Source organism: Antechinus flavipes, chromosome 3, assembly GCF_016432865.1.
Source record: "Antechinus flavipes isolate AdamAnt ecotype Samford, QLD, Australia chromosome 3, AdamAnt_v2, whole genome shotgun sequence".
NCBI lineage: Eukaryota > Metazoa > Chordata > Mammalia > Dasyuromorphia > Dasyuridae > Antechinus > Antechinus flavipes.
Window position 1 is genome coordinate 580,084,429 of NC_067400.1, and position 13,750 is coordinate 580,098,178.

General features: G+C 43.0%; 1 protein-coding gene across 3 annotated transcripts in view; it reads right to left on the minus strand.

The window, feature by feature from the left end:
* Nucleotides 1-74: 74 nt before the first annotated feature.
* NIPAL3 (NIPA like domain containing 3) overlaps nt 75-13,750 on the minus strand; it is a 62,036-nt gene continuing 48,360 nt past the window's right edge. For 2 of the 3 annotated variants that reach the window (XM_051988211.1, XM_051988210.1), the window contains exons 11-12: nt 12,117-12,211; nt 75-5,610 (exon numbers count right to left, since the gene is read on the minus strand). In XM_051988211.1, coding sequence (XP_051844171.1) covers nt 5,411-5,610; nt 12,117-12,211 — 295 coding nt within the window. In that variant the 3' untranslated portion in view covers nt 75-5,410. Of the gene's footprint in view, nt 5,611-9,672; nt 9,696-12,116; nt 12,212-13,750 lie in introns of all 3 variants that reach the window. The other variant, XM_051988212.1, reaches the window with a different exon arrangement.

Consider the following 13,750-nt stretch of genomic DNA (forward strand, 5'->3'; position numbering starts at 1 on the left):
GAATCAAAATAACAGATCTCACTCATGCCTATGCTGGCTCTAGATAATCCAAACTTGAAGATAAGTACTCGAAGCACATTACTTAATTTTTTTATTATTATTTTTAAATATCACTTTGTAAAATTACTCTCAACCAATAGACACATTATACAATTAAAAAAGAAATGCAACATGCAGCATCAGGTTTGTGAAATGAACACAATATAACTTTTGCATATGGTACATACTGGAAGGCCACAAGGTCCCATGATTCCTATAGATCCCTCAAGGTAACATCATTCTGAATCTCAACCAGTGACGGACCAAATTTGCTCAGAAGCTTAAAGCAAAAAGGGCATATCATGCATGTGTATATGCACACTGTACAGCAAAGCAGTTTGGCTTCCATTAAAGAAACCGATGGATCAATTGACCTGATGCACAAACCAATGTGATGATATGATGACTACTGCTAAGAGAGTCCTGGGGCACTGTCTAATATGTGCACTGGATCTTCATCTATTATCAAAACCCGTGGTGGCCAAACTCAGAAGACGATATTCTTTTTTTCTTTTAAATAACAAATTTTATTGATATCTTTTGTTTTTACGTCATCAAGATTTCTCTGTTTCCTTCTCTTTCTCAGAAAGTCATCCAATAGAAGAAAGACTATTTCTTAAGAAAAAGGGAAAAGAAAATCAACAAATCACTCAATACTTAAAAAATTGGACAATATATGAATTATTTCACACCCAAAGATCCTACCTCCCTCCACCTGTAAAAGAAGAGGAGGTATCTTATCATCTCTCTTCTTTTGGGCCACATTTATTCTTTATAATTTCATTTTTGAGTGTTTTTCATTTCTCATTTTTGATTATGCTTATTCTTCCATTTCCACTATTGTTGCCATTGTATGCAGTATTTTCTTGGTTCTGCTAACTCCACTCTGCATCATTTCATATAAAGTTTTCTCATACTTTTCTGTATTCATCACATTTGTCACTTATTATAGCACCATAATACTCCATTACAGAAAGATTTCATTTAATTTAAGTACAAAATCTTCAGCATTTCAATCTCCTTCCCCATTATTCTCCTACTTCCATCATTCCTTCGCCTCCCCAAAGGAGGGTATATGGTGGGGGTGGTGGGGATGTGGACAGCAGAGAAGAAACATTCAAAAGCATGTCCCAATCAATCAATCAATAAACATTTATAAGTGCCTACTATGTGCCAGGCACTGAGCTGAGCCATGTCCAATGGCCTTGTTCTGTATGCTGAGTTGCTGATAGGGTGAGATTTGATTTCCAAAGTGCTAACAACTGGCAAGAAGGAAAAAAGGATCAATTCGGAGAGAGGTGAAGGACTATAAGTGTGAAAACACCATATATACTGTTAGACTCGGTAGAATATCAGTTAAGTTTGCTCACCTTTTTTCCCTTTTACTTTTTTCTTTGTTCCTGGGGATGACCCTCTGGCTAATGGCAGACAGAGTTGGAAAAGAAGGTGATGTAGAAAAAAACAGAATAAAAAGGAGGAAGGTTGGGGAAGCAATGAATGGAAAGCCAGAGGAGCTTGTTGGGCTGATCAGCAGATTGCTGATGGTAGCCACCCCCTCAGAAGCAGGTGCTCCTTGTTGCTAGCAACAAACAGGCTGTTTACTCAAGACTCACACTCCCCACTTCCCAGGGTCCCTGTAAGCAAAGTGTGTTGTAAGCCTGAAAGTACCCTGACAGTTGTGTTCCTGTTATGAAAAGACAAAAGAAAGGAGGATACGCTATATGGTTGACTAAGTTTAAAAGGCTTCACAGAACACTTCCTGAGGTCTCAAAAGCCTTTCTTTCAAGGTGGGTTTCTCATTTGACTAGGATTAGGTTAGAGATGTCCCCAAATTCTGCATTCTTCAAAACACAACAGTAGGAATAGCACAGCCTGGGATCCAAGCAACTGGGTTCTAATCTCAGCTTTGCTACCACCTTCCTGTATGAATCATTTCCCTGCTTCCGACTTCCGTTTCCTCATCTGTAAAGTGAAGGGCCCTCCCAGCTCTGACATCCTGAGTTCTAAGGGCCCTCCCAGCTCTGACATCCCGAGTTCTAAGGGCCCTCCCAGCTCTGATATCCCGGGTTCTAAGGGCCTTCCCAGCTCTGACATTCTGGGTTCTAAGGGCCCTCCCAGCTCTGACATTCTGGGTTCTAAGGGCCCTCCCAGCTCTGACATTCTGGGTTCTAAAGGCCCTCCCAGCTCTGACATTCTGGGTTCTAAGGGCCCTCCCAGTTCTGATATTCTGGGTTTTAAGGGCCCTCCCAGCTCTGACATCCTGTGGTCTAAGGGCCCTCCCAGCTATGACAGCCTGAGTTCTAAGAGACTTCCCAGCTCTGACATCCTGTATTATAAGGGAAAGATCCCTCCCCTATCTGACATTCCACCCACTCTCTCTCCACTTTAAGAGTCAAAGCTTTCTCTGTTTTACATCAGGATTACTTTTAATCCACTATCAACTTTGGTCCTTCTAGGTTATCCTAAGGAAAACATTTTGTACCATGTCTCTCTTATATCTTAAAAATAAGTACTTCTTCACCTTATCCATAGCCTTTAGACTGGAAGATGCTGGGGCTATGATATTTAAATTGGTGTCCAGCATGGCCCATCAGAATTAATATTCTAATGACATTTGTTTTTTCACACCATTATCTGACTTGGCAGTGCTGGGGGCCAGAGGGAGAAGTGAGGCTGTTTCTAAGGTGGGGTGGAAAGAACACCATGGATCATATGATGATTATTGATCTTATCTAAGAAATTCTGAGGGAAAAAACATTCCTTTGACCTTGCCAAGCCAGCTATGGTGGAATGAGTGGAGCAAAATACAAGCATGAAACTCAATACGAAGGAGTTTTAGGCTCCAACTCTCCCAAGAACTTCTTATATGATCCTGGATAAGTCTTTTGAGTTCAGTTCCCTTTTCACTAATATTAGGATCTTGGATTTCTAAGGTTACATCTAGCTGGGTTCTTCTGTCTTCTAATGCCAAATTCCTAGAACCCTAGATCTAGAGTTGAACAGAACCTCAGAAGTCATCTGTTCCAGTCATTTCATTTTACAAATGAGAAACTGAGGCGCAGGGAGATGAAATAACTTGTCCAAGTCATCCAGGTGGTAAAAAAATTAGATATGAAATTGGAATCCAGGTCTTCTATATTTATATTTGTGCTATATTTGTAGCATAGTTGAAGGTCCCTTTCAGTTCTGACACAAAGGATTTATTACAATCAGGGTTCAAGGTCCCCTTGGTTTACATAGATGTCTATTCTATAATTTTATTTATTTATTTATTTTTGCTTCTCCTCCCCAAACCCAGGTTCCTGGGATTAAGTGATTTGTCCAGGGTCACACAGCTAATAAGTGTTAAGTGTCTGAGGCCAGATTTGAACTCAGGTCCTCTTTACTTCAGAGCAGATGTTTTATTACACCATTTAGCTGCCCCTGTTCTCTAAATTATTAAAAAGACATCTAGACTGAATCAAGGGGAAATCACTTTACATAGACACACTGGGAACTAACCCCCTCCAGAGAATGTTTCCATTACTCAAGTAGGTCTGTGTGGGCACAGGATATCCTGAAACACATAACTCAATAGATACCTATCAGATTCAAGGAAAAATGTCAAGTTGAAGTTCAGCTTGTGAGTCTCAAAATATCAGGCAGGAGGAGGTAATGAGCAATTTTTTCTTCCAAATGAACACTGAGATTTCTCAGGTGGCCTTAGCTTAGAAGAGATAAAAAGTCCAGGAATGAACAAATAAATCTCTGTTGTCTGGAACATGTAGGGAAGCTCTATAAGCAATATTATTCTAGTTTATAATAGTTACATAGTCCCTGCTATTGTCAAACAGAGGAGAGAGTTCCCTGATCGATTTGATAAACTGTACTTCTGCCTAGGATTTTGGGTGTAAAAGCTGTTTCCTAATTAAACCCCAGATACAAGATTCTTTTAGGCTGAAATGACCTACCTATCTTTGTTCTGATTTCACAAACTTTAACAACTAACTACAAAATACTTTTGTGTAATCCCTTTTTCCTTGGGCCCACCATGTCTGTTAGCTACTCCTGGGTGCTAGCCCCTTTGGAAGAGGTGAATCTTATTTTTTCATAGGCATTATTTGCTTCAAATGTTAATTAATGAATTCTCATCATTATGTCTGAACATGTGGGAATCCTGGCTTCTAAAACATAAATTGGCAGCATCCTGAAATAAAAGATGGGGAGTACATATTTCACAGACTATCATGAGCTAGTATTGAAGATATTTTCAAGGACATGGGCAAGTGGAAAGGGAGACCAATTGAGGCAGGGATGACATGGGCCTTGGGACTGCAAAAAGTCTAAAGGAATGACCCAGTGCATGGGATAGTTGGAAAGATTAGACAACAATCCCACAAGAGGAGGGAAGGCCCACCCAGATAAACTCAGAGATCCAGAGATTTCAAAAACAGTCTCTGATTCATCTTATTAATTGACTTTCTCTCTGACATCTAGCTATGGCAAAGCTATTGCTCAGCTGTTGACTTCTCAGCTCCTAAATTTGGAAAAAAAAATTCATAAAGCTATTTGTGGCTCAAAATAAGTTTCAGATCCAGATGGATACTAGATCCAAATTTAGAGACACTGGTTTTGTTTTTCACCAGAGGGAATATTTGTGACCCTTGGAATACAGAGTTGGGTGCACTAGCCTGTTACCTGTCTTGTGTTTTACATTTCATTGACATAAATTACAGATTGCTCACTCAAAGATTTTATCCAGTATGCTAACCCATGGTAATCTGTCATTATACAGACCTGATCACAGATAATTGAGAGGGATATTTGGAGAGTGATCATGCCTCTGAGGGAAGGACAAGAAAGGAAATAAGGATCTCAGCCCCAGAGTTCTAACACTTCAGCATGTCTTAGCCTCCGCCAGGTTTCTGTTTATTTTCAATCAATCAACATTTATTAAGCACCTACTATGTGCCAGGCATTGTGCTAAGCACGGAAGTAAGTAGAACTCAGGAATCTTTCATTATTTATTTAGGCAGACGCATAACCATCGAATAAGATGTGAGATCCTAGAAGAAAAACATACATGGTTGAGGCGTGTTCCTTATTGCATACCCCAAATACTGTGTTTAGTTTGTTTTGTTTTGTTTTTGCCTTTTTCTATGCAACAGTTCAAATGTAGAAGACTAGTACAATTTGCTGTTGGTTTAAGACAAATCACTTCTGAGTTCCCAGCTCTGTGGAATTCTCTACGTGAAAAACGAACAAACAAACAAAATTGGAAAAGCAAGTTCAAGCCTAGAGTTTTAAACTATAACAGACTGGAAAGCCCAGGTAATAAATAAACAAACCCCTCCCGGGCCAGGCTGGATTTCAGTTTCTTTGGAGACCTTACTCATTCCCTCTTTGTGTGTTCCAGCACTCGGTAGGGCGGCGTAGAGGCGGCTCTGGAGCCGTGTTCCTCTTGCATGACGGGCAGCGTGGCAGGGGTGTAGATCTCAGAAACATTGTCGTTGTTCTCCAGGGCGCCGTAGGAAAAGGAAGCTTTGAGGTCGGGTTGGACGGTTATTCCCTTGTCGTGTATATTCTGCATACCTGAAAAGAAGCCCGGTTTTTTTTCCCCAAAGAGGGTCCCATTAGGGTGGATGGGGGGAATGGGAATACAGCTTCACCCCAGCCACTGGCTAATTAGAGAACTCATCATGTACATTATCGCATCATGTACATTGTCAATTTCCTGAGTGCTTTGGATCTTCAAGGCAACATCCATAAAGGCAACCCTTGAAAATGACAGTTGCTTAGCAACGGTGGAATGAATCTTTCAGAAATTAAGCATAATAGACCAAGCACGGCAAAGGAAGCCATGAATGGATACCGAAGGTAGACATTCATCTGCTTTGGTATAAAATGACCTTGGGAACTAGGACAGGGCCTTGCACATAGTAAGTGCTCAAGAAATGAATGTGGAGTCAAAGGGATGAGGAGCATTCTCAGACTGCTGATCCCAGAGACAAATCCTGCCCCTGACACAATACTGGAGTCAGAAAGACTCAAGTTCAAATCTTTCCTCGGATGCAAATCAGCTGAGTGCCCCTGAGCAAGTCACTTTCCTCAGCCTCAGTTTCCTCATCTGCAAAATGGGAAAAACAATAGCATCTGCCTTATAGGATTATGAGCAGAGGTGTGCCAGAGGCGGTCTGAGCTGGCTGGTGAGAGCCGATTGTTAAATTTTCAGTGGGAGCATTTTTGCTCTATACAATGAGGAGGTTCGAGTACTGGGTCTCTTAAGGTTCCAGTTAGTTCTAGAGGTAGATTCTAGAATCTATTTCTAGATTGCAAAGGATTATAATCCTGTGGAATCACTGATGAGGCAAGTAGGTGTCTCTAGGGAGTCAGAACTGAATCCAAATATTGGCTCGGGCAGTTTAACTGTGTGAATTCGGAGTCACTTTTAGCCTCAGTATTCCCATCTGGGGATAATAATAGTCTCTACTCCCCAGGGTTGTTGCAAAGATCAAATGACAGAAAATTTGGAATGTGCTTTGCAAACTTTGCAATAACTTTAAGTTATGTCAATGTTAGCTATTATTATTGATCATGACAGAAATTCACATAATACACATTTTGGAAATGTTCGGTATTATAATCACACTCAACATTTACAGAACATCTTAAGGCTTACAAATGCTCCACATGTGTCATTTGTTTGAAACTCACAACAACCTTGAGCGGGGGGAGAGGGCTATTATTATCCCCATTTTACAGATGAGGAAACCGAGGCAAGTGCCTTGCTCAGGCTTACACAACTTGTAAACATCTGAGGTCACATTTGAATTCAGATTTCTGACTTCAGGCCCAACACTCTATCCCCTGGATCATCTAGCTGTTCATAATTTAGAGAGTCAGTGCTCCTCAATGGATCCAAGAAGGTAGATTTAGCCCTGGAAAATAATTCCTGGACTCAGGGACCACTCTACTCTGGCACTCAACAGGGTGACATCTGAAGGCATCTACTAAGTCTGCATAGGATCCATAGAGGGCATTTGCATAGGATCATCCATGGTGTTTTTCTGAGGAAACATTTCTGGTCCTACCTTTGAATCTATAAGCCAATTGGACATAACAGATTTGCAGTTTCATGTACAATCATCTTATTATTATACTATTATAATAATGCTTGTATTATTCTATAAATTAAAAATAAAATAAAATCTTAAAAACATCTATAATTCCCCACATCACGTGAGAATTAATTTTTTTTTCCCATAAGAATTAGTACCAACCAGTGGTTTGGAACCTGCAAAGAGGTGCCAAATTTAGGGTCATAAATCCAGAGCTAGAAGCAATCATACAGGACACTAACCCCCTCATTTTGTAGATGAAGAAAATAACATCAATTATTAACTGTCTGGGGTAGGATTTGAAACCAGGGCTTCTCACCTATAAATCCAATGCTCTAACCACTGTACCATTCAGCTGCTAAAAATGAGCTGTTGAATTTTTTCCTTGAACAGGCTTCATTTCTAGAACTTTCTTTCTTCATTGCATAAAACTTGACAGAAGTTCATTTTCAGAGCATGATTTTAGATTTAACTTGAGAGGAAAATTATTGCTGAATTTGGAGCTTGAAGGGCTCTAAGAGATCACCCTAATTCAACCCCTATATTTTTTTGGGAAGGCAATTGGGGTTGATTCGTTCAGAGTCACATAGCTAGTGTCTGAATCTGGATCTGAACTCAGGTTCTCCTGACTCTATTGCACCACTTAACTGTCGCAAATCCCTTTACTTTTGACAAGTGAGGAAGTTGAAGCTTATTAAGGTAAGGTATAACAACTTGGCTTAGGATGTCGAGGAATGCAGTTGGGAATTAAGAAGTTCTGAGTTCAAATCCTGTCATTGATATTTAGATTCTGTGTGACAATGGTTATGTCATCTCATCTTATGAAGCCTCAGTGTCTTCATCTGTAAAATGTGGCTAAGAAGACCTGAAGCCCAGGATCATACATTTAAAGTAGTTTGCAAAATTTATATATTTTTCTATATATTTTATTATATAAATGCCAATTATTATTATGGAGTGACTTACCCAACATCACATGTAGAAAATTAAAGAGGGGCCAGAATTTGGAACAAATCCTGACTTCAAACAGAATCTGACTTTTGTTTGTTATGGTTTCCCTCTCTCTTTGCCTGTTCCTCAAAATTCTCCTAGGCCACAGGGAGCTGGTGGGCTTAAATTTGCCTTCGATGCTTAAAAAACTTCCAGCTTTCAGGGCTGCCCAGGCATTTTGTAGTTAGTGAGACATACATTTAGATGTTCTTGAAAAACAGGTACTAGTAAGATGCAAATGAAGGCATATCCCACATTGTATCTCTGTTTCACAATAACACCCAGAGGCAGTTAGGTGGTATGGTGGATAGAGCGCTGCAGGGAGGAAGAACAGAGTTCAATCCAGCTTCAGATACTTGTGTGAAGCTGGGCAAGACACTTTCGGGCTGCCTACCTCAGTTTCCTCAATTGTAAAATGGGGATAATAATAATAATGCCTACCTCCCAGGGTTGTTGTGAAGAACAAATAATATAATGTTTATACTCATGGTATTTAGTAGGTGCTTAATAAATGCTTGCAGGGCTTGAATTAGTCCTTCCTATGTCATTTAAAAAATGCTATGATTTGGGAACAATGGGTAGATGGAGTACAGAGATTCAAGGAAGAATTCCCTAATGGGGAGCTGTCCAAGAGGGGAAAGGCTGCCTTGGGCAGTAGTGGGCCACCCCCAAAGTAAAAAGACCCTTCCTGCCTCAGTTTCCTCATCTGTAAAACGAGAAGCTTGGAAGAGGGGACCTCTGTGGTCTGTTTCAGCTCTGAGTCTATGATCCAATAATAGGTTTCTCTTCACCTGCTCATTCTGCTCCTCTGAGCCAAGGCTCCACACAAGAGAAGGTCTCCGGCTTAATCCCAGACCTAGAGCCAGAAGGCCTCCCAGACATCCCGTCCACTGCCTCCCGCATCATTTTGCAGATGGTGACTTGCTGCACAGACAGCATCACAAGGGGTGTTATTTGAACTCTGGTCCCTGTTCTTTCTATCATACTGTACAAAACCCACAGGTGCGGCAAAAACGTGCAGAGGAGCCCATGGGCAGATAAACCTTGGCTGCCTGCCCCACTCGGGCCACACAAACTGGGGCGGGGAATGCAAGATAATTTAGCCTGGGGGCTGGACCACCTTGGGTCTTGTCTCCTGTGCTACTTTGCCATGTGTGCAAATGGTCTGGGGTTCTCTAAATCAAGGTCAGAACTTGGACCTGCGGAAGCTCCAGCAGGCCCTGGCCAAGTGGAAAGGCTTCCAGGGCAGACCTGGGGACACGGCCATCATCAGGGGACCAGCTGGGAGGAGTTCAGGGACACTGGTCCACAGAAGGTCTCTGGAGATGACTTTTTTTTTTTTTTTTTTTGGTCACAGCAACTCATGAAATTGTCCACTCAGAGCATGGTAAGGGTTGGGACGGAAAGGAAGGAAGGATGACCTGCATCAGCCATGGGGAAGGTCCATTCTGATGAGATCGTTGGTCTTTCAAGGTCAGATAAGGAACAGACACACATACACACACACACACGTGTACACACTTACACACACAGAATAATACCTCACCTCCTCACCTATCTGGATCTTAGCTGAGGAACAAGGAAGGAAACATATAAGGCCTCTAAGCAGCCAGAAGAGACGCCCCAAAGTCCATGCACCAGAGCTCATGCACTTGCACCAGAGGCTGGATTTCACAGCACCACGAGAGCGCCCCACCTCCCAGCCACTAGCTTCGGACCCACCAAAGGTTAGAAGTGGCCAGTCAGAGAGGAGGGGGCACGCTGACATGACGGAGGAGAGAAAAACGCCACAGCGAAAGCAGGAACGAGAACTCACAAGACACAGCACTTTGGGGCGCTTAGCCTACGGGCAAAAAGGTCCAGACCCCCCAAAACCCGAGGGCGGGGCTGCATCCTAGGACACCCACAACAGGTGTTCAGATGGATGGCTCAGAGTCAAACCAAGGGTTAAATATCTTCAGCATCCTCTGCTTAAGGGGATAGGGAAATATAGAAAACATTGGATTATTTTAAAATAATGGCTGACATTTATGTAGCCCTTTAAAGTTCCCAAATACATCTGTGACATTCTTTGGATCTTGCTGCCACCCAAGGAGGTTGTGAGCAACTTGAAGGCAGGAAGCTGCCTTCTACCTTTAGCACAGTGTTAGCACACAGTAGGTGCTTAATGCTTGTTGATTTGAATGGATTTATCATAGGCACTCTTTATCTTCATTTTACAGATGAGGAAATGGAGGCTCAGAGAGGTCACTCAGCCAGTAAATTTCAGGGGGCAGCAGTACTGAGGAATGGATGGAAGACTTGAGAAAAGGCAGGAAGCCCCGGGGTTCAAAAGTTATGCTTAGAACTAGCAGTATTATGCTGGTTCAGTCACTTGCCTTGGTTTCCTCATTTGTAAGATGAGGGAATTGGACTGGATAGGGGCTGTGGTCCCTTTGTAGCTTTAAATCAATGGTTATAGGTAGGACTGAAAACTGGGCCTTCCTGATTCTAATTCTGATGCCTATCCATTATGCTGAGTACTCTCTTTCCCCTGCTCCCCTCTCCCCTTTTCCCTTTCTCCATCTCTTTGTCTTTCTTCGTATTTCTGTCTCTTTCTGTATGTCTGTCCCTCTCTATCTCTTTCTTTCTCTTTATCTGTCTCTGTTTCTTCCTCTGTCTTGCATCCCCTCTTTCTCCTTCTTTTCCTCTTTCCTTCTCCCTGTCTTTTTCCCCCTCTCCCTTTCTTCCTCACATCTCTTCCTCTCCCTCTCCCATTTCCATCTCTCCTATCTTTCTGTCTCTCTCTCTCTCTGACTCTATTTCTCTCTTTATCTCTTAGTCACTCTCTCTCTCTTCCTCTCTCCTTCTTTTCCTCTTCCTTCTCCATCTCTTTCTTCTCTTTCTCCTCTTTTTCTTCCTTGCATCTCTTTCCCTCCCTCCTGTCTCTCTCTCTCTTTCTCTCTCTCCCTCTCTTCTTTGCTCCTTTGAAATTTAGCATTTCCTTCAGTTGTTCAAAAACATCATCCTGAGAGAAGATCCCAAGGCTTCCCAGACCACCAAAGGGGTCCAGGACCCACAAGATTCAGCGTGGGAAGCACCTTCCAGATCACCTGGGGCTTAACCCAGCTCTTTATTTGCAACAAGACAGACTGCAGGCTCTCTCCCCTAAGGTCTAGGGGGTAGAGGAAATCTCTTTGTCCTGCAGGGGACAGTTCAGTAGCCCCAAAGAAGGTCCTGCCAGTCTAGGAGGCAGATGAACCCAAGTTCACATCCCACCTCGGACGTTTTTTAGCTGAATGACCTAGTCTTAAGTCACATAACTTCTCGCCCTCAGCTTCTTCATGGGAGGGGAAGGGGGAACTCAAAAACCTCTCAATCTGTTAACCATCTCTAGCTCTAAATCTCGGCCATCTGGAAAAGCCCTGATTATCCAGAATCACTCTTACACCAAGGGTTCTCCTGCCCAGATTTTGAGGTACTAGGCAATAAATCTATTAAGGGAGACAGAGTTTCCCTTCACAGACTAAATTCAAAAAAGGGAGAATTAGGGATGTGCATCAGAAGAGTTGGGGTTTCTTTAGAAACAACATCTAAGTGAGGGGGAACCAAACCAAAATTCTCAATAAAAGTCAAGTGGGAGATCAACATGGGGAGAGCCGAGTTCAGGGGTAGTCTCATACACTCGGTAGCTGTGTGAGCCGCTCTTTCCCTCAGTTTGTTCAACTGTAAAATGGAAATGTAATAGTTTCACCTCCCCAGGTGGTTGTGAGGATCACGTCTGTCACGTGGGCACAGAAGGGGCTACATAAATGTTCATTCCCTTTCCTTCCCTTTCCCCTCGGAGGAAAAAAGAATCATGGAGAAAAACAGAGATGACATAACAGCTCAGCTAACCTTTTGTGGGCAAAGCTCTCAAGCTCCCTCTCCCCTCCTCCCAGCCCTTGTCTCCCCCTCCTCCTCCCCTCACCCCCATTCCACACAGTCAGTCAGAGGAGGAAAAAGGGTTACCTGGCATGGCATCCATGGAGATGTAGGGTTCAAATGGGACGGCCTTCTTTCTGTTCCTTGTGATCAGGAAGACGCCCAAGAAGGCAACGAGGCAGCTAAGGGAGCAGATAGGATGGGTGAGAAATAAGGCAGACGGAGAGGACATGAGGCAGGGTGTGGGCTTGGGAGGCTTGGTCAGCAGGACGCAGGGCCAGGTCAGCAGGGAATGGCATCATACATACATACATATATAAACACATGTGTGTGTATATGTATATATTATGAATATGTGTATTATGTATACACACACACATACACACATTCATTTCTCTCTATTCTTTTTCTTTCTCCCTCTCCCATCCTCCTTTTCTCTATCCTCTCCCCTTATTTCTTTTTCTCTTCTATTCCTCCCTCCCTCTTTTCCTCATCTATTCCTCTCTCCCCCCTCTACCTTTTCTCTCTTTCCTTCTTCTTCTCTCTCCTTCCTTCTCCTCTCTCCCTGCTTCTTTTTCTTCTTTATTCCCCTTTCCTCTCTCTTCCTTCCTCATCTATCCCTCTATTCCCCGTCTCCTTTCTCTCATTTCTCCCCCCTCCTCCTTTCCTCTCTTTTCTTCTCCCCTTCCCCCCAGGACGACTCTGTCTGTCTGTGCCCCCTTTCCCAACCTCCCTATTCCCCCAGTCTCTTTCCTGAGCTCCTGTCCTCCCTCACTCTTCTCTCCCGTCTCCAGTCCTGAATCACCCCTGCCTTTCAGACAACTCAAACTGAATGTCCCATGGGCATCTCAGGCTCATTGTGTCTAAAACAGAATGTACAGTCTCTCTCCAAAGTCCCCTCTCTTCTCAGCTTTCTTATGACTGTCAAAGAAGCCAGCAGACTCCCAGTCGCCAGACTCCCAACCCCGGCTCTTCGCTGGCACTCGCTCCTTAGTTCATCTGTCCAGTGTGGGTCATTTCGACTTCTCCCATCAAGTCCCCTTTTCTCCTCTCCCACGGTGAGTCCTCACACCTCGTGCCTGAGCTACTACAAGAGCCTTCTCCCTGCCTCAAGACTCTCCTCACCACAATCCAGCCTCCCCTCAGCTGCCCATGTGACTTTCCTTGCAGGTAGGTCTGACCGTGTCCCCTTCTGCTCAATAACCTCCAGTGGCTCCCTAGTACCTCCAGGACCAAATATAAAAGCCCTTCCTAACCAGCTTCATACGCATTCTTTCTCTACATTGATCTGGCCCTCTTACACACATAACACTTCACCAGATACTATGCTAAATGCTTTACAATTTTTATTTTATTTGATCCTCACCCAGAGAAAGAGATATTATCATACCCATTTTACAGATGAGGAATGTGACAAAGATGGAGGTTAAGTGACTTGTTCAACTGGTCATCTGTTCAACTGGTCATCAACAGAGTATCTGACTCTGCATTTGAACTCCAATCTGTTTCACTTGGCTGCCTCTTGAGTCTCCATTTTCTCATCCAGAAAATGAGAGAGGTTGGATTGAATGACATCTAAAGACCAGTCCAAGAGTCAATCTATGATTTTTAAGCAGAGTGACCATTTTGGTCTCAGAAAATATAGGACAGAAGGTGTTCCCCTCCTTCTGTTAGAGCTGAGGCAAATGGGGATGACTAATGATGGGTTACTACATATAGCC